Consider the following 24,204-nt stretch of genomic DNA (forward strand, 5'->3'; position numbering starts at 1 on the left):
TCTTGGCTGGCGCAAAACCATCCTAGCTGCTTGATTTTTAACTATGTGTAGCCTCTGATTCAGTCCTTTTGGCAGTCCTAGATAGAGTTTGCATAATCAATCCAGGACATCACGAAGGCAATTATTATCTAGATGATTGCTTTAAAGGTAAAATATTTCCTAATATTCTTAATTTTACAGACTTGGAAAAAGCACTAAAAGATCACCGCTCCTATCTGTGGTTTCATAGCCATGCGAAGAATACTTGCTGCACGGATCTTGAAACCCTAGTTGATCATAACCCATGCGAAATAAAAATAGTCATGGAACCACTGAGTACGAAGGGTATTTTGAAATTAGATAGTTCCCTTATATTGAAAGGCCTGACCATTTATAGGGTGTACGCAGTGCTTGGGAGTGGGGGGTGGGGGAATTGGATGCCAACGAGTGGCAGAGGGCTTGCTATCAACTATAACCTATGTTTAATTCAATTGAAGTGGTTTTACAGAACTTCTTTTAGTCCTGATGGGCTATAAAAAATGGCCAGGGTGAGCAACCCATGATGCACACTTGTTGGGGTTCCAGAAGGGTATGTCCTATTACAGAGCAGTACTGGCAAGAGAGTCGCACAACTTTGGCATATGTCCTTACTAACACTGCTTCTTTGGACCCTAAAATGACTGTTGGTTAAAGTAGAAGGTTGGACTGACTCCCAAGCATCGAGGACCCTAGCGGGAATCCGCTTTCTAATTGGGAAGAGGGATATTGCTAAGCACTGGAGACAGTCAGAACCCCCATTAATACAGGAGTGGTCTTGGTCTGGAGATTACTGTTCTAGGGTGAAGAGGGTGATCTACAAGCTGAGAGCATGCACCAGAAAGCATGTGAAGGTCTGGGGCCCGGGACTTTGGACACGGAGACCGCTGATTTGTGACCTGCTCTTACAGCAATAGAAATGATCAGCTATTTGAACATAGTCTGTGAACTCATGGACATTGTTAGTATTTATTGATGAGATCCTCTGTGTTCAGTGACACAGTTTACTGTTTAGCTCTAAAAACTGGTTTGGGAAAAACAATAAAAATATTTAATAAATATATATACTGCGCAGAGTACAGTGTTGCATGAGACGCTGAAAGCAATGATGAAAGGGAAGGGAGAAGGCAATATGTGACTGCAGGTGCTCAAGTTACAGGCTTTAGATAAACATAATGTCTTCAAAACGAGCACGTCCTCCATTATCACATTTTACATCGAAAGAGATTGAGCTCTACATTCATTTTTATTTATTATCTTTCATGTTACTCCTGCAACTCATGACAAACACCTCTGCAAAATCCGGCATTCCACTCTCCCGCGTCTGAAATGTTAACTTAGTAAATACAGAAATAAATACTTAAAAGATATTTTAGAGCTGCCTAAACCATTCCTACATTTTATTAAAGGAAATGGGCAGGATTTAAATACTAAAAATAAGAGTATTGTGCACGTCTTCAGGAGACCAGCCTTTGTAATTTTTAATCCGAAAACGGCGTGTACTTTTTTGTAAGAAATCTTACTGAACGTCCAGCTGACTTTACAAAAGCTTCACCTTGATTGATGTGCAAACTTTCCTGTAACATGCAAGTTCTGTATGTCTGTGTGCCACTGGATTCAAGCTAATCTGGCTAATGAGGGGTGTTACCCCGAAACTGGTCCCAGGCTGCTTGTTTCCGGTTCAGGGAAGACCTGTTTTGGCAGTTCGGGCTGTACTGTTCCCATTAGGCACAGGGTCAAGACTGATCTGCATCTAGCTGGATCTGAACTGAGGTGGCGAAATGAGCTAAAGAACTAGATGGATTCAACCCAGATCTGTGACTGGGGGTGAGTGTCTGAAAAGTTTCAGCGCTCCGTCCATCTTTTTGTGTTTGCTTAGTTCGTCCTAAGTTGGCAAGGTATAACCAGACGTGGGTCCCTTGCTCACTTTGCCACTGAATTCAAGCTTGCCTGGCTGTTGAGGGGTGTTGCCAGGATGCTTGTTTCCGGTTCAGAGATGACCTGGCTTGGCAGTTTGGGCTAGACTGTTCCCATGAGGCACAGTCGAGACTGTTTTGTGACTGGGGGTGAGTGTCTGAAAAGTTTTAGCGCTCCGCCCATCATCTCCTTGTGTTTGCTACTGCTCCGTGTTCGCCGGGCAAGGGATCTTCACAATTCCTATTTCCTATACAAGCACATTCTAGACACTTATTAATTCATACCTAACTAGGACACATGGCAGACCTTACATCCACATTTCACTTAATCTGAATCCTCTCATGTGACATCTCATTATCAAGCTGTCTTCTCAGTTTCGTCTCTGCTGCTCTTTATTTGCTACTTCAGTTTGCACCTTCCCTTTATAACATCAGTTACTGCTGTATTTATGAGTGGCCTAAGTGTTGGGGGTTGTCCTGTGGTCCAATCTATAGAGGCAAACAGATTTCTGTTTGAGTTTGTTGGTTCACCTTTGATGGCTTGGCTACAACAGCAAGGTACACCATGTAGGAAACGCATTCAACGACGATGAGTTGCAATTCCCCAGCTGTAACACTCCTAGTTTCCCCACAACTGAATTTGCAAATTTGGACAATTTCCCCTGTGCGTCCCAGTCTAATGAGTATTAACTCACCCCAAGAACCGGCAGTCAAGCGTAAAAGCAACAGCCATTGTGCAACCCGGCTGAACCCACAATCGCATTAGACCAAACCTGGCAAGTAGGGAGATCCCCCTGATTTGGGCCTGTCCAACATCGAGCTATGTAAAATTACCCACCGTGTTAGAAGATTAACTTGGCACGATCAATGACCACCTGGCTGTCATAGTCTAAAATGGCTAGTTCAACCAATTCATGTAATAATGCTATCAGCTGGAACAATTCTCGTAATCTCGATGCCAGTGCTGCTTATTGCAAGTGTTTGTGTGAGTGTCGGGGTAAACTCATCCTCATCAGCCGGAGCAAAGCCAAATTTTATTCCCCCCCACACCTATTACAGCTAATAGAAGTGTAGATTCTGACCCCAATTTAGTGACTCTAAATCTACCTACCACAGTGTCTCCCTATGTGCTGATTTTGGCTCGAGTGCCATCTTTAAAGCATAATCAAACCGACATGTGACCAGCTGTATGATACGGTCACCCATTAGCTTAGTACCCCCAAAAACTTTAAGGTAACAGAGTGTGATGAGATTATAATGATGCATAGAGTTGACTGGGTGGGGCCCTCACCAAAAAGCATTGAGTAGGATTGTTGTGAACTTTTAGATGTCCATTCTGTCGCAGGAAGATAAGATCTAATATGGAGGGTTCTCGCCAACCCATTGTTTTGCTACTACTTATTTATTTTTAGGTCTCGCCTACAGCGCAGCGCGCATGCGCTGTTCTAGGAGAAGGCGCTTGGAATCACTTCAGACTTCCAAGAGCCTTCTCAGTGTGGGTGTGCCTCCTCCGGGTGCATGTCCCGCCTCTCCTCAAAACTTTCACTCCCATGGCCTAGGGGTGTTGGAAGCGCGCAGGGTGCCATCTGTTCTGGATCAGGCTTACTGCCAGAGCGTTTTGCTCTGGGGAGCCAGCAGCCGTGCGCAGGGTTGCCATCTGTTGTGGCTCATGTTACAAATGCTTTCACTTTTGCGGCCGCGCTTGTTCTATTCATGCTTTTCCACTCTATTCAACCCTTGATGTCATGTCAACACCACACCTCTACAGGTGCAGCTCCTCGTCATTCAACCTGAGCAGCCCTCCGCCCCTACCAATCTCCTTCACGCCTCTCGATCTCCCTGCTGAATCTCTCGGTCCTCCGCTTACACTTGTATAAATAGAACAGCGATTTGTAATCAGATAGCAGGCCCGTGCAAGATCTAGGCCAGCCAGGCGCTCCAAACGCTATTCATATCTCCCTGACACTGCCCAGCACTGGCGGGCCCCGGCCGCGCGGGCAGCACGCTTGGCTCGTGCTCCTATAATAAAAGCACGACCTTCATGGCGACCTGCGCATAAATCCATAAATTAGAGGTGCCCTGAAACACATGAGTGAACTATTTTATTCCACTTTTAGTAATGTCCTGTTCCATCTCGAAGCTCGTTCTGGCCGTACACAGACACTCAGCCTTTGCAATTAGCCGGCTCTGTTCGCACAGCGAATGCTCTTTTAATGATGAGCACCCCGCTTAAAGAGGGCTGTAGAGACTCCACTTGTCAGATGGCTCCGGAGGCACTCGCTTTTGACCTCCGTTTTACACCCAAGTTAAGAGCTTGGGTTCCATTTCCCATGTTCATTTAGCACGAGCTATTACCACAACGTGGTGACAGCGCTTTGAGCCAGAGTATGCTCTGAGCAGATTCACCTCGGGGCGCCTGCCTCCAACAGAGTAGGTGGAGAGCATGGTGGGGGGTGCATTCCAACTGGAGCCGTGTGGGCTCCTCCGTCTGATCATGCCTCACCTGACCCTGCAAGTATCTACGTGCCACACCTACTCGGTGTATGTTAATTAAGCTCCTGGTATTGTCTGCCCTTGTGCTACAAGTTTCTCATACTGTGTCTTCCTTAAGCTCCTCACACAATGTCTGCTCATGCGCCTTAAATGCAGTACAGTGTCCGTCCATAAGCCCAAGCTCGTACATTGTGTCACCGGGGACTTACTAATTCAGAGCAAAAGCCCGACTAAATAACGGCGAGCACCCCGCCCCGCAAACCTGTGGCCCCACTGCCTGAATAAAAGGTGGAGGAACCACCAGGTATCTGAATTGCAGCTTCAGATGTCAGAATCCAAAGGCACGGCAGAACACCCGCCGCAAAGGATCCCCACAGAGCCCCTTGAAGGCGCAACCCATTTAAGGACGATTTATTTTTTCCTGCCCAGGACTGCCATGCAAGGAAAGGCAGACCTCCACCACAAACGAGTTTGCAATGAAATCGGTTTTTAAAAATGGATAAATAAAAGGCATTGCCATTTAGGCATGGGGCGATTAAGTGATTTGCCCAGAATCGCAGGATGTTTTAGTGTCGTTACCGAGACTCGAAACCTTCTCCCCAGCTTTGAGGTCGACTGCTCTAGCCGTAAGGCTACACCCTCTCCCCATGTGCTTAGAAGCTGCCTTTCAGGGCTACAGCCTGAGGCCCCGTGTGTCCCTGCTGCTGAGAAGGAGGGAGGCTGCCTTGTGTGCTTAGCAGCTGCCTTGCAGTGCTGGAGACTGAGACCCCGTGTGTCCGTAATGCTGAGAAGGAAGTGAGCTGCCTTGTGTGCTTAGAAGCTACCTTGCAGTGCCAGAGCCGCAGACTCCATGTGTCAGAGCTGCAGTGAGGTGCTTAGCGCTGTGAAATCCATCAGAGGCTGGAGACAACGCTCCAAGGATCTTGCATACCTAACCCTTAATCGAGCACCTCCCCTTCTGGGCACAAGACTATCTCAGACTCTTGTCCATACATTACATAGTAGCCCAATTTTTGGGGCAGTTCTAGTTCAGTTTATTTCCTGAGCATGATGTTTAGTTAATTAATCCCCTCTAAGACACCCCCTCCCGCTCCCCTAACCTCCTCATTACCCCTCACCTTTTTCACTTGGTTTTTGGTTGATGTTGTGTAGGTTTATCTTACACATACAGTTAATGTTCTATGTAAAGCACTCTAATACCAGCTGGTGAAGTAGCGCTATAGAAAAATTATGTAAATAAATGGCTCATCTTGAATAAAACTGACCACCCATATGGGCAGTTCAACAGAGCGCTGCAGACCAGTGTTGGGCACTCAGAGAAACCAGCATTGGCATAGCCAATAGGTCTCGCCTTTTAAGTGTTTAGCCATTCAACAGTTGATGTTGTTGCACCAGGGATATTGTGCTGGATAATTAAACCCTTATAAGGTCCCAAAGGCGAGACCTATTGGCTATGCCAATGCTTGTTTTTATTTTTTTAAATAAGCCTCCTACTCGGGTAATGTCTCCTTTTGGAGTTTTCATTCACTGCCCAAGCCAGTTTTGGAATGTAATGATGCGTTTACAGCTCGAATGGTCTCACTGAGATTAACTGGGGGAGTTTAATTTGCCTATCAATAGGGTCCTGCTAGACCAGGCTGGCTGTTGCCATACCAAAGTCCTCTGTTTCAAGCCCCCCTCACTGTTACCCCTAATGTACCCATCTCTCCTATGAAAAGTTTAAGCTGGAACATCGCTGGTCTTTGCTCCAAAATACATCTCCCAGAATAGCAGCCCTTTGCAAGAAGTTATGACTGGTTTGTTGCTGTAGGAAACCTGGGCTCCTTAGCCTATTTTGTTCGATGGGTTTCAATGTTTGTATGCCAGCAACTCCGTCACATTTTTTGTTTCCGTGCATCTGTGGGTTTGTCTCTTTGGATAGATTTGTTAACTGGTGGCAGTGCTCAGGCATTCAATACTCTTGGTAGAGATTTTCAGGCTGTGCTTTTTAAGGAGGACTTCACCTTGTATTTGTTTAACTTTTTATAACCATGACTTTGATTGTTTCCCAAATTCTAGGTTCCCTGGTTTGTTTAAATATATCCACCTCATTCTGGGTTTAGTAACTGGTGAAGGGTGCCAAGCACACCTGTGCCTAGCTGGGGAGTTTAATGCAAGGTCGTCGCCTGCAAATTTACGGAAGGAGGTTTATGTACGTGAGGGTCCCGATCAGTGATACGGAGCTGGAGGCCTTCCTCTCATCACTTGGTTTCCATAATGTGATGGATGAGGTCAACATTAGTGATCTGGGTTTAACCACATTTTGGGGTAGGGACAGTTCATCAGTCAATTATTATATTTTCACAGCCAGTAATCTAATAAACTCACTATTGCACAGCACCATTATCCATTCAGATTACAGTGACCACAACCCCATCGAGGTAGCCCTGACTGTCATCCAGGGCGAAATGTAATATTGGTGCTGGGATTGGCAAATTACAGCCATTCTGACCACCTCGGAGTGATGAGGAAAATTTGAATCTGACCCAATTTTTGGGAAAAGTAGAAAAGGATAATCGGGGGCTGGTTCTTCTTTGTTTGGCCTATGTGGGTGAAAATGGGGAGATAGTAATTTATTTGATGGCTTTTTGTTCAACAATCCCGGCCCCCTGATATACCTCCGTAAAAAATTGTGGTCCAGAGTTTTTAATTTTTGATTTTGTTTTTGGATCATTAGAGAAGTAATTTAGTTTGGGTAGACGTTGCTGATCCGGTCCAAAATTTTCTGGACAACATTTTTAAAAAAATGGCAGATGACGTACAGTGATGTAATATTACAAGAACCATGAGACCTATATACTTCATTTTGCTGTCAACATAGGTTTTAGGGGTCAATTAGTCTTATAGAGACAGAAAATCACTCCTCTGAACAACCCTTCTGCCATCATGGAAAATGGCAACCATAATAGAGGAAGAAGTTAAAGCTCCAAGCTTGTTCCAATTTTGCTCAGTGTCATCACCCATAAGAATATGTGCCTTGATAAGAACACTGGGCATCTCTGGGTCAAGTTTCTTGTACAAAATATGAAGAAGGATTAAGTCTCTTTTCGCTCCTGTTCCATAACGAATCCATAACTCTGACAATCCTTGACTTATGAACATTGCAACAAATCTAAGTAGCACAAAAATGAACATCGGTGTCATTTGACATTACAGTGACTCAATCAGGGAAATTGTAAGCGTTCTACTCACCCTTGAGGGTCTCAAGGTGCTGAGGGGGGGTCCACAGTTACATTCAGTCGAAAAGCCAGGTCTAGAGAGCCTTTCTGAAGGTGTTGAGGGAGGGGGCGCGTCTGATGTCGATCGGGAGTTTGTTCGATGTCGATCGGGAGTTCGTTCCAGTTCTTGGCCGCAATGTAGGAGAAGGCTCTTCCCCCTGCTTTAGCTCTGCGGATGCGTGGGGTTTCGGCGAGGACGAGGTTGGCAGATCGGTGGTCTCTTCTGGGTACGTGGAAGGTAAGTCTATGGTTGAGGTATTGGGGTCCGGTGGAGGCATTTGTAGGCATGGGTGAGTATCTTGAAAGTGACTCTTCTCGATGGGGAGCCAGTGGGGATTCTGTAGGTGTTGGCTGATGTGCTCGTGTCAAGGGATACCGAGAACCAGTCTGGCGACGGTGTTCTGTATCGTTTGGAGCTTGCCGAATAGAGACTTGTTTATGCCGGCGTAGAGGGCGTTTCTGTAGTCTAGTCTGCTGGTTAGGAGTGCGTGGGTGACTTTCTTCCTTGACTCTGTTGGAACCATTTTGAACAACCCACTCAACATGTGGCACAACAAGAAGGTCGGCTTCCTCCGATGTGCTGTTAAGTTCTTGAACAACATGGCCCGTACCTTTTTGAATATCTCTGCAGGACCAGTTCCTCACTGACAATCATTCCTCTTGCAATAATTGGAAACTCAGTGTTCACTGAAGCATCAATGTTTTGATGAGTTAACATCTCAAGTTCATCTTGTTCGATGTTGATGACCAGAATTTATTAAGTTGTCAACTTTTGCATCATCGTGATTTGTCCTGTGGGCTGCTGCAGCTAAGAGCTGTGGCCGCTGAGTGCCCGTCCCTCTGTCAGCTTCGCATCATTGGGATTTGTCCTGTGGGCCGCCGCACCTATGAGAGAGCTGCGGCTACGGTGTGCCTGCACCTTGTTCACCCTTGTTGAGGATTGTTGCTATAGTCTCGTGGGCCGCCGCAGCTATGAGCTGCTGCGAGCCCACCACGGAGCTGCACGACGAGAATTACTGCCACCACCAGCCCGGGTTGCCGCAGCCGCGTGCTGCTGCCGCTGAGAGCCCGCCTGTCCCAGAGTGCCTGAATCATTGTGGGTGCACGCTATGGACCTTTGCAGCCAAGACTTGTGGTCGCTGGGAGTCCGCCTGTCACAGTCTCTGCTTCTTCGAGAAGCTGCGTGCTGTGTCCCCTTTTACCAATGGGTATCTGGTGCGCAACGGGTCGCGTAGGCTTCGGACTTGAACTCAGTCAGTGTCACGTTCTGGTGAGTTCGTATTGCCTTGTGGAGTCCCTACTGGTTGACGTGAATTGTAGTTGTTGAAACGCTTTGAGAATTTCGAGTTAAACTGTTAAAGATAATATTTTTCTATACCTACCTGAGTTTTGTCCTTTTGTGGTGTAGTTACTGCTATGTTTTACGTGGTCATAAATGCTTCACACAATGCCTCTGAGATGGGCGTAACTGCTCGTGCTACGTTACCTCAGGGTTGAGCAGGGGTTGTCAAAGGGGAGAGCCCACTGGCCCTGCCTTAGGAAGAAGGGTCCCTATTTGGACATTGGCGCCTGCCATTGCCAACTGGAGACCCCCATTTCTAACATTGGCGGTCAGCGGTGAGGATCAGGACTTGCATTTGTGATCCATGTACAATAACTGGTAAACACCACTGGTGAGTGTAGACCAAAGCGCAGCCACAAATTTCTTTTTTTTTTTTTTAGTATTCGGTTGGTTGTCTTAGTATTGAATTGTTGATAGCAGCTATGAGTACTGCTAGTAGAGGAAGGCCAACGTCCAATGATTTGGAGAATCGCACCTTTGAGGAGGAAAGATTGGATACCTTTACTGCCAGACAGCTGAAGTCATTTTGTAAGCAATTTGCAGTCCCCGTGATAGGCCTCTCTAGGAAAGAGGAGTACCAGAAAGCGCTGAAGGCCTGGTGGGAAGCGAGAGAGTCCGCTGGGGATGAGGAAGAGAGTGCTGGAGGGCGGCAGGATGATGCAGTGGGGGGCAGATAGAACATCCTCCAATCCAGGTACTAGTATATCCCAAAGGAGCCTAACCCCAGAAGAGCTGGAGGACCGGGAGAGAGATAGGAGGCATAGTTTGGAGATGGCTAAATTGAAAGGTCAGAAGGACCTTGAGAGTCAGAAGTTAGACATTGAGAAGAATCGATTGTCAATTGAACTTGAGAAAATGAAAATGGAGCATGAGAGAATGTTGAGGGAGATGGAGATCAGGGCGAGAGTGTCCCAGTCTCCCCCTCTGACAGCATAACTTCAGTAACTCCTGAGAGTGGAGTTTATATTCCTAAAGATGTCATTAAGGATTTTCACAAAAGTGAGGATATTGGGCAATGGTTTGCCGCATATGAGAGAGCCCTGTTGTCCCACCGGGTCCCTGAGAAGGATTGGGGGGGGTCGGGGTTGTGGGGACGCTTTGTGAGTGATGGTAGGAATACCCTGCTGGAACTGCCTGAGGAGAGCGGGATGGTGTATGCCAATATGAAGGAAGCTTTGACCCGTTCTGGTTTAACCCCAGAAATGTACAGGCAGAGGTTTGGAACCTGTAAGAAGTTAGAGGGCACCACATGGGTTGAATGTCGTATTTCTGCAGAGCAATGGATCGCTGGGTAAAAGGTAGCATAGTGGAAACTTTTGAGCAGTTATGGTTTCGTTTGCGTGGGAGCATTTTTCTAGTAACTGTTATCCAGAGCTACGCCAGCACCTGATTGATAGCAAGCTGACTAACCCTAGGAAGCTTGCTGAGGAGGCAGACCGCTGGGTGAGCACCCGGGTCCGCAAAGGTTTTATGGGAGACTTTGCCAGGGGTGGGCAGGGTCCCCAGCAGAGAAGTGGGGGGGGGGGGGGGGGGGGGGAGACAAGGGTAAACCGAGGGAGTTCCAGAGAGGGCCCCAAAGTAATTCCCCAGGGAACCAAGCTGTGGTGTCCCGGCCTCCCCCTGAGAAGAAGTCAGTGTCCCTGACGGGTAGGCCTGTTCAGAGGGGGCCACTCACTTGTATCAAGTGTGGTCAAGTAGGCCACCGGTATTATGATCCCCAATGCACCCCCTCATGCCCCACCCTGTGCACCATCCCGCCAGATTGCCAGTGTAGCCCTGTGTGGGGGGGGGGGGGGGGGGGGTGGAGGTCCAAGGTGGGTGGGATCGCTAGGAGACTTTGAAAAGGTCCCTAACCCCACACTGCCTAATATCACTAAGAAGCACCGGCAGTGCGTGACCATCAATGGCCATAGGATGGAGGTTCTCTGGGACACCGGAGCTAGTGTGACTGCTGTCAGCTCTCCCTGTGGGCTACGGTGGAGAGAGTCTCATTTGGAAATGTTGGGCCTGCTTGAGTGGGCCTGTGCGACCACTCGGTCCATGACAGCTCCGAAGGGTGTTCAGGAGGGCCTGGAGCAGCATTGGCAGCAGTAAGGGGGGCCCTCCAGGGAGTAATTTTGCAAGCAACAGAAAACTTGCCCTTCTGTTGAGGGGGTGCGGTGACAGGCCGCTGCCCAGGCAGCAGATGATCAGATGGGGTCACATTGGATCTATTGGGAGAACGACCTCCTTTACAGCGAGCCCAAGGTTGCTGAGCCTGGGTCAGCCTGTGTGCTCGTGGTACCCCAGCGCTTCAGGACCTTCCTACTGGGGTTGGCTCATGATGTTCCATTGGCCGGACATCTGGGGCAGACCAAGACCTTTGAGAGGCTGGTCACCCACTTCTATTGGCCCCATATGCACAGGAGCTCAGATGCTCACTGCAGGACGTGTGAGACTTGCCAGGCAAGTGGGAAGAGTGGGGGGGTGAAGATTAAGGCCCCACGACAGCCCCTTCCCGTTGTGAGTAACCCATTCGAGAGAGTGGACATTGATAGTGTGGGGCCTCTGGATCCCAAGACAGCCATGGGCAACAGGTTCATCCTGGTCTTGGTGGACCATGCCACCAGGTACCCCTAGGCTATCCCGCTCAGGACAGTGACTGCCCCCGTGGTGGGACGGGCACTGATGGGGATTTTGTCCTGCGTGGGATTCCCCAGAGAGGTGGTGTCCGATAGGGGAACTAATTTCATCTCCAAGTACATGAAGTCTGTGTGGGGAGTGTGGAGAGACGTATAAGTTCACCATTCCTTACCACCCCCAGGGCAATGGGCTGGTGGGGAGATTCAACCGGACCCTTAAGGGCATGATTATGGGCCTAGGCGAGCCCATGAGGCGTAAGTGGGATGTCCTTCTCCAATGCTTGTTTGCTTACCGCGAGGTGCCACAGAAGTCCTTAGGGTTCAGTGCCTTTTGAGCTACTCTATGGTCACCCGGTAAGAGGGCCTCCTCTGAGTCTGGTCAAGGAAGGCTGGGAGCAATCTCCCAGGATACCTCCCCAGGATGTGTTTAGTAACATGCTGGCCTTCAGAAACCAGACTCTGCGTTTCAGGAAACTTGCCGAGGCAAACCTGGAAGCCAGCCAGGAAGAGATGAAACGCTGGCAATATCATAGAGCCACTCCGATTGAGTTTCAGCCTGGACAAAAGGTTTAGGTCATGGCCCCAGTGGAGCCCTGTGCGCTCCAGGATAGGTGGACCGGCCCCTTTTAGGTGGTGGGGTGCAAGAGTCATGTTACCTACATGGTCGACTTGCGGTCTCCCAGGAACCCCTTGCGGGTCCTGCATGTTAACCGCCTGAAGCCCCACTTTGAAAGGTCTGAAGTGGGCATGCTTCTGGCCACAAATGCTGGAATGGAAGAGGAGAGCGAGCCTCTTCCTGACCTTCTGTGTGCAGGGGAGTGAAATGGGTCCGTAGAAGGTGTGGTCCTCTCCCTGCACACTGACTCCTGAACAGCAGGGTGATTGTCGCCAACTGTTGGGACAATTCAGTGATCTGTTGTCACTGATTGGTGTGTCCAGGACGTGGACACCGGGGACAGTCCTCCAATTAAGCATAAGGCTTACTGAGTGACTGACCGGGTAAGGGCCCACATTAAGGATGATGTTACCAAAATGTTTGCCCTTGGGGTGATTGAGTCCTCTAGAAGCCCGTAGTCCAGCCCAGTGGTCCTGGTCCCAAATGCTGCAGCACCTGGTGCTACCCCAGAACTTCGGTTCTGCGTGGACTATCGGGGCCTCAATTCAGTCACGAAGACTGACGCGCACCATATCCCCAGAGCTGATGAGCTCGTAGATCTGTTGGGGGCTGCCAAATACCTCAGCACATTTGATTTGACGTCTGGGTATTGGCAGATCGCCTTGACTGAGGGAGCAAAGGAGAGGTCAGCCTTCTCCACACCCGATGGGCACAACCATTTCCGGGTGATGCCCTTCGGAATGAAGAATGTCCCTGCCACCTTTCAGAGGTTGGTCAACAGGGTGTTGGTTGGGCTGGAAGACTTCAGTGCTGCCTACCTGGATGACATTGCGGTGTTTAACTCCTCTTGGGAGGACCACCTGCGCCACCTCTAGGAGGTAATGATGGCACTGCGGAAGGCAGGCCTCACAATCCAAGCCAGTATGTGCCAGATTGGGAAGGGTTCTGTAGTATATTTGTGGCACCAGGTGGGGAGCGGCTGGGTGGCGCCCCTTCAGCCCAAACTCGAAACTATCCTGGTGTGGGAACCCCTCAAGACTCAGACACAGGTGAGGGCCTTCTTAGGACTCACGGGGTACTACCGGAGGTTTGTCGAGGGATATGGCAACATTGTTGCACCCTTGACTGAGCTGACTTCTAAGAAGCAGCCAAAAAAGGTTAACTGGACTGACACCTGTCAGAAAGCTTTTGATGCCCTCAAGACTGCCATGTGCACCGCACCCGTGCTTCTGGCGCCCGACTTTTCAAAGGAATTTGTCTAGACAGACGCCTCAGAGCATGTTATAGGGGATGTTCAGTCACAGATCAATAAGGAGGGACTAGACCAACCGGTAGCCTTCCTAAGCAGGAGGTGGAGTGCAATGGAGCGTGAGGCATTTGCTGTGGTCTGGGCGCTGAAAGTTGAGACCATACCTATTTGGGACTCCCTTCTGGGTTCAGACAGACCACAGGCCCCTTAGATGGTTGCTGCAGATGAGGGGTGAGAATCCCAAGTTGTTGAGGTGATCCATTTCCCTACAGGGTATGGATTTCACGGTGGAATACCGCCCTGGTACATAACATGCCAATGCTGACGGTCTGTCCAGATTTTTCTGCCTTAGTGATGAGAACCCCCAAGGGGATGGTTAGTTCTGCCCACATTTCAGCTGGAGGGGACGCGTGTTAGACCTGGCATCATTGGCGTGGGTCTCCCTTCCCCCCTCTCCTCTTCCCCTTTTTTTTTTTTTTTTTTTTTTTTTATGTGCCACAGTGCGAATGCTCCTTGTATATAATTGACTGTATGACTTAGGATAACCATAATGCCTAGATCTGTGTAGCATGTCCAATAGTGAGTTACCCTCCATTTTACTGTCGCTACTGTGACCCGATCCGTTCTCATAGGCCAGACTGGGCTGGTTCAGGAATACTTGCTATCATCCTATCTGGCCCCAGGAACCTGATCGGAACTTCGAGTTTGATATGTTTGTGTTCAGGACATTGAGAGACACCTTTTAGAAAGGACCGTTCATATATCCCATATTTGGAAATGCCTCTTCTTGCCTGTATGTTCCTTTCCCGTGCTGAACTGGATGGCAGATAATTTTGCAGAACGTTCCAATGATTTCCTCTTGGAAGCTGTTGCAACTTATTGTGCTTATACATTGATGGATTGACTTTTTTGCACTTTCATTTCGTCATATGTCCTTCAATGATGTTTATTTTATCCTTTATATGGTTTTTTTCAATGCTTTTTAATCTTTTTTTTTTTTCTCTTCGAATATTTTCACTTACCTTATATGGACTTGCAGTTCATGCCCTTGGTTCCGTTCTATCAAACTTGAACTCTGCGTTCTTGCAAGTGCGCCCCTACTGGTTAGTGGTCCAATCAAGAGGGGGTGTCGATCAAGGGGGGGGGGGGTGGGGTGTAGTGAAGATCGTTATCTATATATGTACAATGCTAAGTTAGCACAACCGCGATAGATGTTAGAAAGCCATCTTGCCGCTTTTGCACACGACACTGTAGTCACAAGTTATTAAATTGAGAAATGCTTGCTCGACTTTGCTTCACATGAGAATTGTCTGTTGTTCACATCCCAAACCGTGAGCAGCGACCTTGGTCTGTACATAGTGTAAAGAAACCGTCTGGGTCGCTAGACGGTGCATGTTGTTGGGTTCAGGTTGATCGGCCCACTATTTAGCCATAACATGCACGCAGCTGCAAATACCTGAAAGTAGGGTGCTTTAAATATTGCAGTGTTACATGTTTTCATTACATTCGGAAGAAGAGCTGTCCCAGGAGCAGAGCATAGCTGATCCTGTGATGTGATCTCACTGAGCTGATCTTTACGGTATGGGGTTCCCCATTCAAGCCTAGAGACCTTTTACTACTGTAATAATATTAGTTTGCTAGCGAAAGGAAGGTGGCTGAGATCCACTGTCATTTTAGTATGATTACTCCTTTCATCTTCTATGGTATTGTAACTATGCTGATGGTTTTGATCTTAATAATTTGTCTGCTTATGTTAGCCAAAGTACTGCATCTTAGGACATGAGGTTTATAGAATAAACTCTTTAAACTTTACCGTGTCTCTGTTTATTCTGTTGTGGACTGATATGAGAATAATTACGAACAGGTATTTCTGATTCCCACCATTCCTGAGAATACCCTAAGTCGCTTGTTCTGGGTTGTCTATACATTGGGACCGCCGAGCTAAACGTCGGATAACGAATGGGACACTGATGCTGGTTGGATAAGGGGTTCTGAGGTGAGTTTCTGGTACACCACAATTCACTGAGGTCCTGGTTTCCTGTGCATAAGCTGTAGGCTTTGCGAGTATGTGTATTGGCCTTCTGGTTTTGGAGCAGCAGGGCCAGCTGGGTTAGACCAGGCTAGAGAGAGCGATCGGTATTCAGAGCCTGGGGAGGGGTGACTCTTTGATCCGAGCAGGGCCGTGCCTGGCAATGTGAGTGATGGCTCCACCTCCCACTGGGTGTCTGATAGCAGAAACCCTCATTCTGTAAGGGCAGGATGTCACCTCGTAAACAAAGTGCTCCCCAACCCCACCAAACTGGTTCTGACTGGAGTCGGTGATTTGCGACCTTGGAGAACAAAGACTTTTTAGGTATAAAATGCTGTGCTGGAACTTTGTCCAGGTGTGTTCCTTCTGGATGTAAACTCTGTTCGAGTGAACAGAGGAAAGGACTTTGAAACTTTCACCAAGCTTGCCGAAGAAACTACGCGAGGGCTTGAATCGAAAGCGCCTCCTGCACAAGTCTCAGGCACATTAGACTTCACCCCGTCAGCCGTCGGAATTCCTGTGGGAGGAATTCTGCTTGCGGGTGAGGCCTCCGTCGAGTAATCCGGAGCCTCTAGTTCTACTGTGTGGACCGCGGACTAAGCACCTTTGAAACTTTCGCTGGATCCGTGTGGGCCGCTGCAGCTAAGATCTGCCGCCGCTGAGAGCCCGCCTGAATCTGAACCCTTGAACCTTTCGCTGGATCCGCGTGGGCTGCTGCTGCCGCCACAGTGTACCCGCACCTTGTTCACCCTTGTCGAGGATTGTTGCTATCATCTCGTAGGCCACCACAGCTAAGAGAGCTGCTGCTAGCCCACCACGGAGCTGCACGACGAGAGTCATAGCCACCACCAGCCCGGGCCGCCGCAGCTGGGTGCTGCTGCGAGCCCGCCTGTCCCAGAGTGCCCGAATCATGGTGTGTGCACGCTACGGACCTCTGCAGCCAAGACTTGTGGTCGCTGGGAGTCCACCTGTTACCATCTCCGCTTCTTCGAGAAGCTGCGTGCTGTGTCCCCTTTCACCGACCGGTATCTGGTGCGCAACGGGTCGTGTAGGCCCCGGCCTTTAACTCAGTGTGACGTTCTGTTGAATTCGTATTGCCTTTTGGAGTCCCTACTTGCCTTTTGGAGTCCCTACTGGTTAATGTGAATTGTAGTTGTTGAAACGCTTTGAGAATTTCGAGTTAAACTGTTAAAGATAATAATTTTCTATACCTACCGGAGTTGTCCTTTTGTGGTATCGTTACTGCCGTGTTGTACGTGGTCATAAATGCTTCACACTGCCTCTGAGATCGGCCTAACTGCTCGTGCTACGTTGCCACATGGCTGAGCAGGGGTTGTCAAAGGGGATAGCCCACTGGCCCTGACTTCGGAAGAAGGGTCCCTATTGGACATTGGCGCCCGCCATTGCCAACTGGAGACCCCCATTTCTAACAATGCAGTATCCAAGAAAGACAGTAAGTCCTTTTGGAATTCTGTGTCAGCCATGAGAACTGCTAAGGACATTGTGACCTCGACTGGTTGTCATTACTAGTGAGCGGTGGAAGGCAAATTTTGCCCAAATTTACTCTGCTTCTGAAACGAAACCACTGCTTATCCTGAAGGTTAGTAACCATCTCGAATGTAGGTTACTTTATGCAAAGTTCTCACAGCCATTCAACAGAGTGCTGGGGGAAAGGCACTTGGTCCGGACGGGGTCTATTGATTTTGATTAAATGCAATATCAAACTTTAGGCCCCATTGTTGAAAGAGGTTTTTAATAATCTTAAACATTCATCAGTATCTAACTTCTGGGTCACATCTACTATTTTTCCAATTTTTAAGAAGGGAAACAGTTGCTACCGTCCCATCTCATTGATTGATACTGCAGTTAAATTTTTAGGAAGAGTTCTATACAATAGGATCAAGGAGTGGGCTGCAGAAATGAAATCACAAATCCATGCCAGTAGGACTACCGAAGCAAAACCAAAGGGGATGATGGACGGAGTGTTGAACATTGCAAGCGCTCACCCCCAGTCAACTGATCTGGGTTTAATCCATCATTCTTTAGCTCACTCCACCACCCCAGTTCAGACATGACCATATGCAAATCATTCTGACCCTGTGCCTCATGGGAACTGTCTAGCCTAAACTGCCAAGCCATATCTTCCCTGGACCATCAAAAGCGCATAGGCACAATAGAGCAATGCTTAAACTTGAGCTAAGGCAAACACACAATAGCTAAGCAAACACTTAATATCTTGCCTGCATGGACTTGTTCATGGCATTTGACTGTGTCAATCACCCTAAGTAGTGGCAACTCTTATGTAGATGAAGATGTACGCGGCTCTAGTTCATTTCTTAGCTTCCTTGCATTAGAATATGAAGGCCACTTTAAGATTCAGACAAAATGGTGAAGTTTCTCTAGAAATTAACATTGGTTGCGGGGTGCATCAAGGGTGTGTGCTTGCCCCTTTGTTTATTTTGTATATGAATAAGCTCAGCCCCAACTTAATTTCTTGCATTCCTGATGTCCCCAGGTAAATGGCACTCCCCTCCCAGTGCTGCTATAATCCGTCACTGTGCTAATAGGTCGCACCCCAAAATCACAGCATTTGCTGGTTCACTCACTTGTCCAATTTATGGCAGCACTTGATCTTCTCTTGGCATTGCCGACTGTGCTGCAATACAGGTAGAGGAAAATGGTGTATGTACAAAAATTCAGTCTATTCTCCTCATCTTATTTGTAATATGGAGCGGAGCTTAAACTAAGATGCAGATTTTTTTTTTTAATGAGAAAAAAAATCAGAATTGAAAACGGAGATGATTTCAGTAATTTGAGAAACACAAATGTTCGTTCCTTTATCTGGAACTCCACTACAGGACACTAGTGCATTGAGTTTTTAAAAGAAGCTACCAGCCATAGGAATGTTTTGTACTGCCCAGATGGACACGTAAACAATCAACTTAGTTGGCAAATCGTTGGAACCCGGCACAATCACATGAGAATGTTCTGTAGAAGACCATTCTGCTGGGACAGCAGGACTCCAGATTTCCACAGACCTCTTCAGATCCATTTTCATCACAGGCACTATTAAAGTGTAAAACAAGCAAATATATATGATATTGTGCTGCCCCTCCCGAGCGAGAGGATATGGCTCCGCGGTCAGAGCTGCTGACTCAGGAGCTGGGGACCAGTGTTCGAGCCGCGGCATTGGCTCAACATCGAATCACTTCTATCTAATAAGGTGAATCTAAAAAAATAAACATTCGTCGTCAAGTGGAGGTGGGGAAAGAGAAATGAAAAGGAAAAAATAAACAGATCTATGAGAGGTGGTTGGGGCAGTGAGGGGGTGGAGCTGTAGCCAAGGAGCGAGAGAGCAGCTGTTGCAGGAAAGCATGTAGTGTCTGCAGTAGGAGAAATCCATTAAAGAAAATATTGTTTACAAACTAAATAAGACCTACCGTGTAGCAACAGAAGTAAAAGGGCCATTCCTCATGGGAGGTTACTTTAAGACAATGCTGTACTAAGAAGGGACTAACAAGCCTGTTTAACGTATCAGAAACTAGTGTTTATGAAGGACAGTGACACAAGCCAATGAAAAATATGGGCGTAGAGTGGTTAGGGCTTCAAGTCCATACTCTAATACAGCATGCCGAGCAGTGCATGTGCTGCCCAGGCTTAACCTAATAAACGGTGCATGCTGAAGACCTCATGAACTCAGGGCGTGGTGAACAAAACGTCACCAACTTGCAAGCACAGCGGAAGTTCTGAGTTTATATACATAAATATCAAAATGAGCATAAATAAGTTAGAACACAGGTGCAGGATTTTGTATATGATTATTGGTAGGCAATAACCCAGCCCTCCTCCTGCAAAATTGGTGGGCTGATTTGGTGGTTACTAAATGATTTCAATAGATTCTGTTTTGAGCTGGACGTCTTTTTAAAAAAAAAAATGTATTGGTCACCTCAGAATGAATCCTGATTACCCCATGTTTAGAGACAAATCCTACTATGATTTATTGTAGGGCTTTCTGTACGAACTGTGCCTAGGTGTTGTCCATGAAAGCATATGGTAATGGTTGTGGTTACTACTGTGTTAGCCCTTGTTCCAGTTGAATTTCCAAACATTAGGCGAATATTGTGGACTTACAGTACTACTGTCTGTGTTTAGAGGTGTTGAGGTGTTTTATTTGTTTTTATGTAACATTGTACAATTTAACTTGCTACTCTATTGTTGCTTGACTTGTTTTGATGTGCCTTTTATATTTAGTATTAAAGTTCAGTGGGGCATGAGGATAAAACTAACTTGTCTCTTCTAAATTTAAGTCTCTACATTGATCTGTGGAACCACGCGTGTTAATCTGCAAAGATGAGTGAAACAAAAGAACCAAATGATCGGAAGACACCAGAGACCCCTGGATGGACCGCAATTCTCAATCCCTTTGAAAGTCCAAGTGATTGCTACAGCTTGCATGAGCCGACTGTATCCAGCCCTACCATTTTTAAAGCCTGCAGAACCTCAGCGGTAAGGAGTTTTGTTTTACATTTTTTTTTGTCTTAACGAAGGTTGGTATGCGGCACTCTTTTAGCTTGTCAGCCTGATTACTATAGAAACCAATCTGTAGCCATTGTCTCTGATTTGCAGTTAGTATTTGTGCAGCATCATGCAACGAGTTACAAGGGACATCTTTCTGAAGTGATGAGTGATCTTCAACTTTCGAGCACCCATAAAACTGGCATGGGGAATATACAGCTACCAGTTCCTTGTTTAAAATATTTTCCCACCTTTTAATCTCCTTTGTTAAATTTGAAAAATAACCTGCTGCCTGAAGAACACTAAAACACTTTATGTAAGAACAGTGCACGATTTGTCTAAGCCTGTAAATATAAACCAACTGTCACCAATCATGGAACTTCATGTCGGAGTATCATGTGTTCGTCTTGCTGTAGTTGTGTGGGTTAATGAGTCTTAATGTCCTTACTAAAATCTTAACTTTCCATCAAAATAATGGGAAAATGCTACACTGTCAGGATCCTGAGGCAGTACATTTACCAGCAACTTGAAGTAAAACTTCTTGAAAGGGGATTCTCTCGACTAATCTGTACTCTTGAAGATATAAGGTCAACAAAGAGTGATTGTTTGCCAACTAATGAACCTGCTCCTGCCTAGTGGACTGCTTAAAAGGCCATTTTCTATTATTTGACCATCCTATAACATTAGCAACTGTTACCAGTTTAGACCAAATCAAAGATCTGAAATTCTGCCACCATATGATCAAGACTCCATTGTAAACACCTGTTGGTTCATCTGAGCTCTTTTCAAAGGCTCCTCATCTGAAATTGGGTCATGAACTGGGGTCAAATACTTTACTAACCCATTAAAAAAAAAAAAAAAACTTAAAAAAAACACTAGGTTCAATATCATTCAAGGATCCGCTGCAAAACCCTGCTACCTAATGCTGCATAACACCGCTATAAGCCTACTCCCAACCCTACTGCACTTGAATACAGTGCAGGGACAGTGTCACAAACAGCCTCTTATGGATAGTACACAAGCTTTACGGCATGTAAAGGCAAAAAACTCCAAACATCTGGATACTGAGCAGCAAAGAAAGAAGTGTTGCAGTAAGGGGGATAGGCATAATGTTCATCTGGAGGTCCTGACATAGTCACTGTGTGATGCTAATTAAAAACGTGTTTCGCCGTCACTATTCATCCCAACATTCAGCCATGACTACTTAACTATTGAAGACTAACAGGGATCTCCCTTTTGCCAGCTCACAGAAAGATGTTGCTCTTAGGAAATAAATCAATAGTTTAGGAGCCCCGAGAGATTAAGGCTCCTACAAATTGTTGCCAAAATGTTTAAAAGACCGCAAGACGAAGGAATAAAAATGACTATTTATTTTATTTTTTTATGATTTTATATAGCGCTGAATCACCCCAAGGGCTATCTCTGCGCTTGCAACAGAAGACTATCTCGACACTAGAAAAGATACGTTTTCATCAGCTTTCTGAATTGGAGAAGGGGCATTTCCGTACGAAGGTATTGGGGAAGACTGTTCCAAAACGTAGGAGCCAAATACGAAAAGGCCCTGCCACCAGTACGGGCTTTGTTTATTCTAGGAACAGAAAGGAGTTTTTTTGATCCTGATCTAAGTGAGGATATAGGAGTGTACGCTTTCAGTTTCCTAGCAAGATAAAGAGGGCTAAGCTCATGAAGAGCCTTGAAAATCATGCAGCCTGTTTTAAACTGCACTCTTTTTTTGATAGGCAACCAGTGAAATTCATGCAGCAAAGGCAATGAGGGGGTCCTGGCAGGTGAATCAGTTACCAGACGGGCAGCCGTATTTTGGATAACCTGCAATATGTCCAATGAAGCTGCGTGAGCAGAAGGAAGAAGAGTATTACAATAATCAATCTTGCTCATGAGCAGTGCCTGGATTAAAGTCTTCCTGGTTGAGAGAGGGAGCATCGGAAAAACTCTTCTAAGTAAACTTAAAATGTGATAACAGGACCCAGCAATTGTATTAACATGGGTCTGAAGAGTAAGTTTTTTTATCGAGCTTAATGCCCAGATTTTTTACTAGCTCTTTGGGAGCGGGGGCTTTACCCAACTCCTCAGGCCACCAACTAGGAGACCAACAGATGTCAGCACCTCCAAACATCAGAGTTTAACTGGAGATAGTTTGTTTTCATCCAGGAGGCAATAGCCATCATGCCCTGAGAAAAGATGGTTTGTATGTCTGATCTTGATTTGTCGAAGGTGAGGAGGAGTTGGGTGTCATCTGCGTAAGAGATAGGATTAAACCCCCAATCCCTCATAAGTTGAGCCAGGGGCGTCACATAGATGTTAAACAAAGTTGGGCTCAGACATGAGCCCTGAGGGACGCCCCTGGTAACCTGTGAGGGAGTAGAAGTAAAAACCCAATGACACTGCCTGAGTGCGGTTGGACACTAAATCAGACAACCAGCTCAAAGCAGATCCGTTAATACCAAGCTCTTGTAATCTGTACAGAAGAACTTGGTGAGAGATGGTATCGAATGCTGCTGAGAGGTCGAGCAGCACTAGAAGCTTGACCTTGGTCCAGAGCCATTCTAATATTATCCGTTACCTCCACTAAGGCAGTCTCAGTGCTATGTTTAGCACGAAAGCCTGACTGAGAAACATCAAGAGCACTAGAAGACTCAGGGAAAGCAGATAAGTGCTTATTGATATGTTTCTCAGTGATCTTACTCTGTAGTGGAAGCAACGAAATCGGGCGATAATTGGACAGTTCCTCAGGCGAGATGTTTGAGTTTTTACGAATGGGGATAATTTGGGCATGTTTCCACCTTTGCAGAAGACTAGCAGATTTTAAAGAAGTATTGATTATAGAGCAAAGTGGAGACGCCAGCTGAGCTGCAAATCTAGAAGAGATTTTAGCAGGAATAGTATCCAGGGGGGACCCATATCTGGTACATTCCAGAAGTGTTTGCACTTCAGTGATGGTAATAGCAGGAAATGTAGTCAAATGAGGTCCTACGCTAGTAGGATGGAATGTGGTCACCACAGGGATAGGGACAAAAGTATTGGAAAGGGTGATATTTTGATAGATCTTCTCTCCTTTTTGTACAAAAAAGGAGGAGATATTATCGCATAATGACTGAGAAGAAATGTCCCTAGTTTGACAAGATTTGGGGTTCGTGAAATCGTGTACAATTTGAAAGAGCATTCTGGAGTTGTTACCTGCATGCTCCAAAGTCTCTGCAATATGCGTTTTACGGGAAAGTTTAACATTATTATGATAAATTACCATAGCTGCTTTAGAAGTAGTTTTGGCTTGCTCGTTATGTGAGCGTCGCCAAACACGCTCCAGTTTTTTACAGGCACTTTTCTCCTCTCGTAGAACAGACGTATACCAACCAGTGGCAGACCTTTTGGGTGAATGTCTAAGAGGCTTGAGAGGAACTACTTTGTCAAGTAAATTACTAACTCTCGAATCCAAAAAATCGAGTTGCTGATTTACATCCCCTTGCATACTATCCCAATCCCACCCAGCAAAAAGTAGGGAGAGATGGTTAGATGTTAATTTGTGCAAGGGTCTGTACTGCCGGGTAGCAAAATTATTATTTATCCTAGGTAGATGGTCAATAGGGCCCAACAATTGAAAATTTATCATAAAGTGGTCAGACCATGTAAGCGGGTAAGTCTCGCCACATTTAATATCCAAAGAATTAGCAAAGATGAGATCCAAAGTATGACCAGCAATGTGGGTGGGAGCAGTGTTAATAATAGCTAGACCTCCAGCTGCTAAATCCTGCAAACATAATCTTGCGTCTTGATTGGAAGCATCTTCGCTGTGAATATTAAAATCCCCAAGCAGGAGAAATTTACGTGAAGCAATTAAATAGGGAGAGATAAATTCAAGCAGTTGACTAGTAAAATTTGATATTGATCCAGGCGGTCTATAAACTAAGGCGCCTTTCCAGCTACAGCGTGCGGAGAGGTCCAATCTGAAAACAATACATTCAAATGCTTCGGTCCCCGTCTGGTCAAGGATGGTAACGGTCAGTTCCTCTTTGTAAATTAAGGCTATACCCCCACCCATTTTACCCACTCTATCCCGCCTGAGAATCCGATAGCCCTCAGGTATAGCTAGAGTAATAGCCGGGGTGGAGGTAGGTTTGAGCCAGGTCTCAGTA

At 46.6% G+C, this 24,204-nt stretch overlaps 1 protein-coding gene across 1 annotated transcript in view; it reads left to right on the plus strand.

Annotated features, from left to right (window-relative positions):
- The window catches only part of BORA (BORA aurora kinase A activator), a 380,772-nt gene that overhangs the window by 41,632 nt on the left and 314,936 nt on the right, over positions 1–24,204 (plus strand). Inside the window, exon 2 of the mRNA XM_085621999.1 lies at positions 19,846–20,044. Coding sequence (XP_085478125.1) covers positions 19,889–20,044 — 156 coding nt within the window. The 5' untranslated portion in view covers positions 19,846–19,888. The remainder of the gene's footprint in view (positions 1–19,845; positions 20,045–24,204) is intronic.

This window comes from Triturus cristatus, chromosome 8 (assembly GCF_964204655.1).
Source record: "Triturus cristatus chromosome 8, aTriCri1.1, whole genome shotgun sequence".
NCBI classification, from domain to species: Eukaryota; Metazoa; Chordata; class Amphibia; order Caudata; family Salamandridae; genus Triturus; species Triturus cristatus.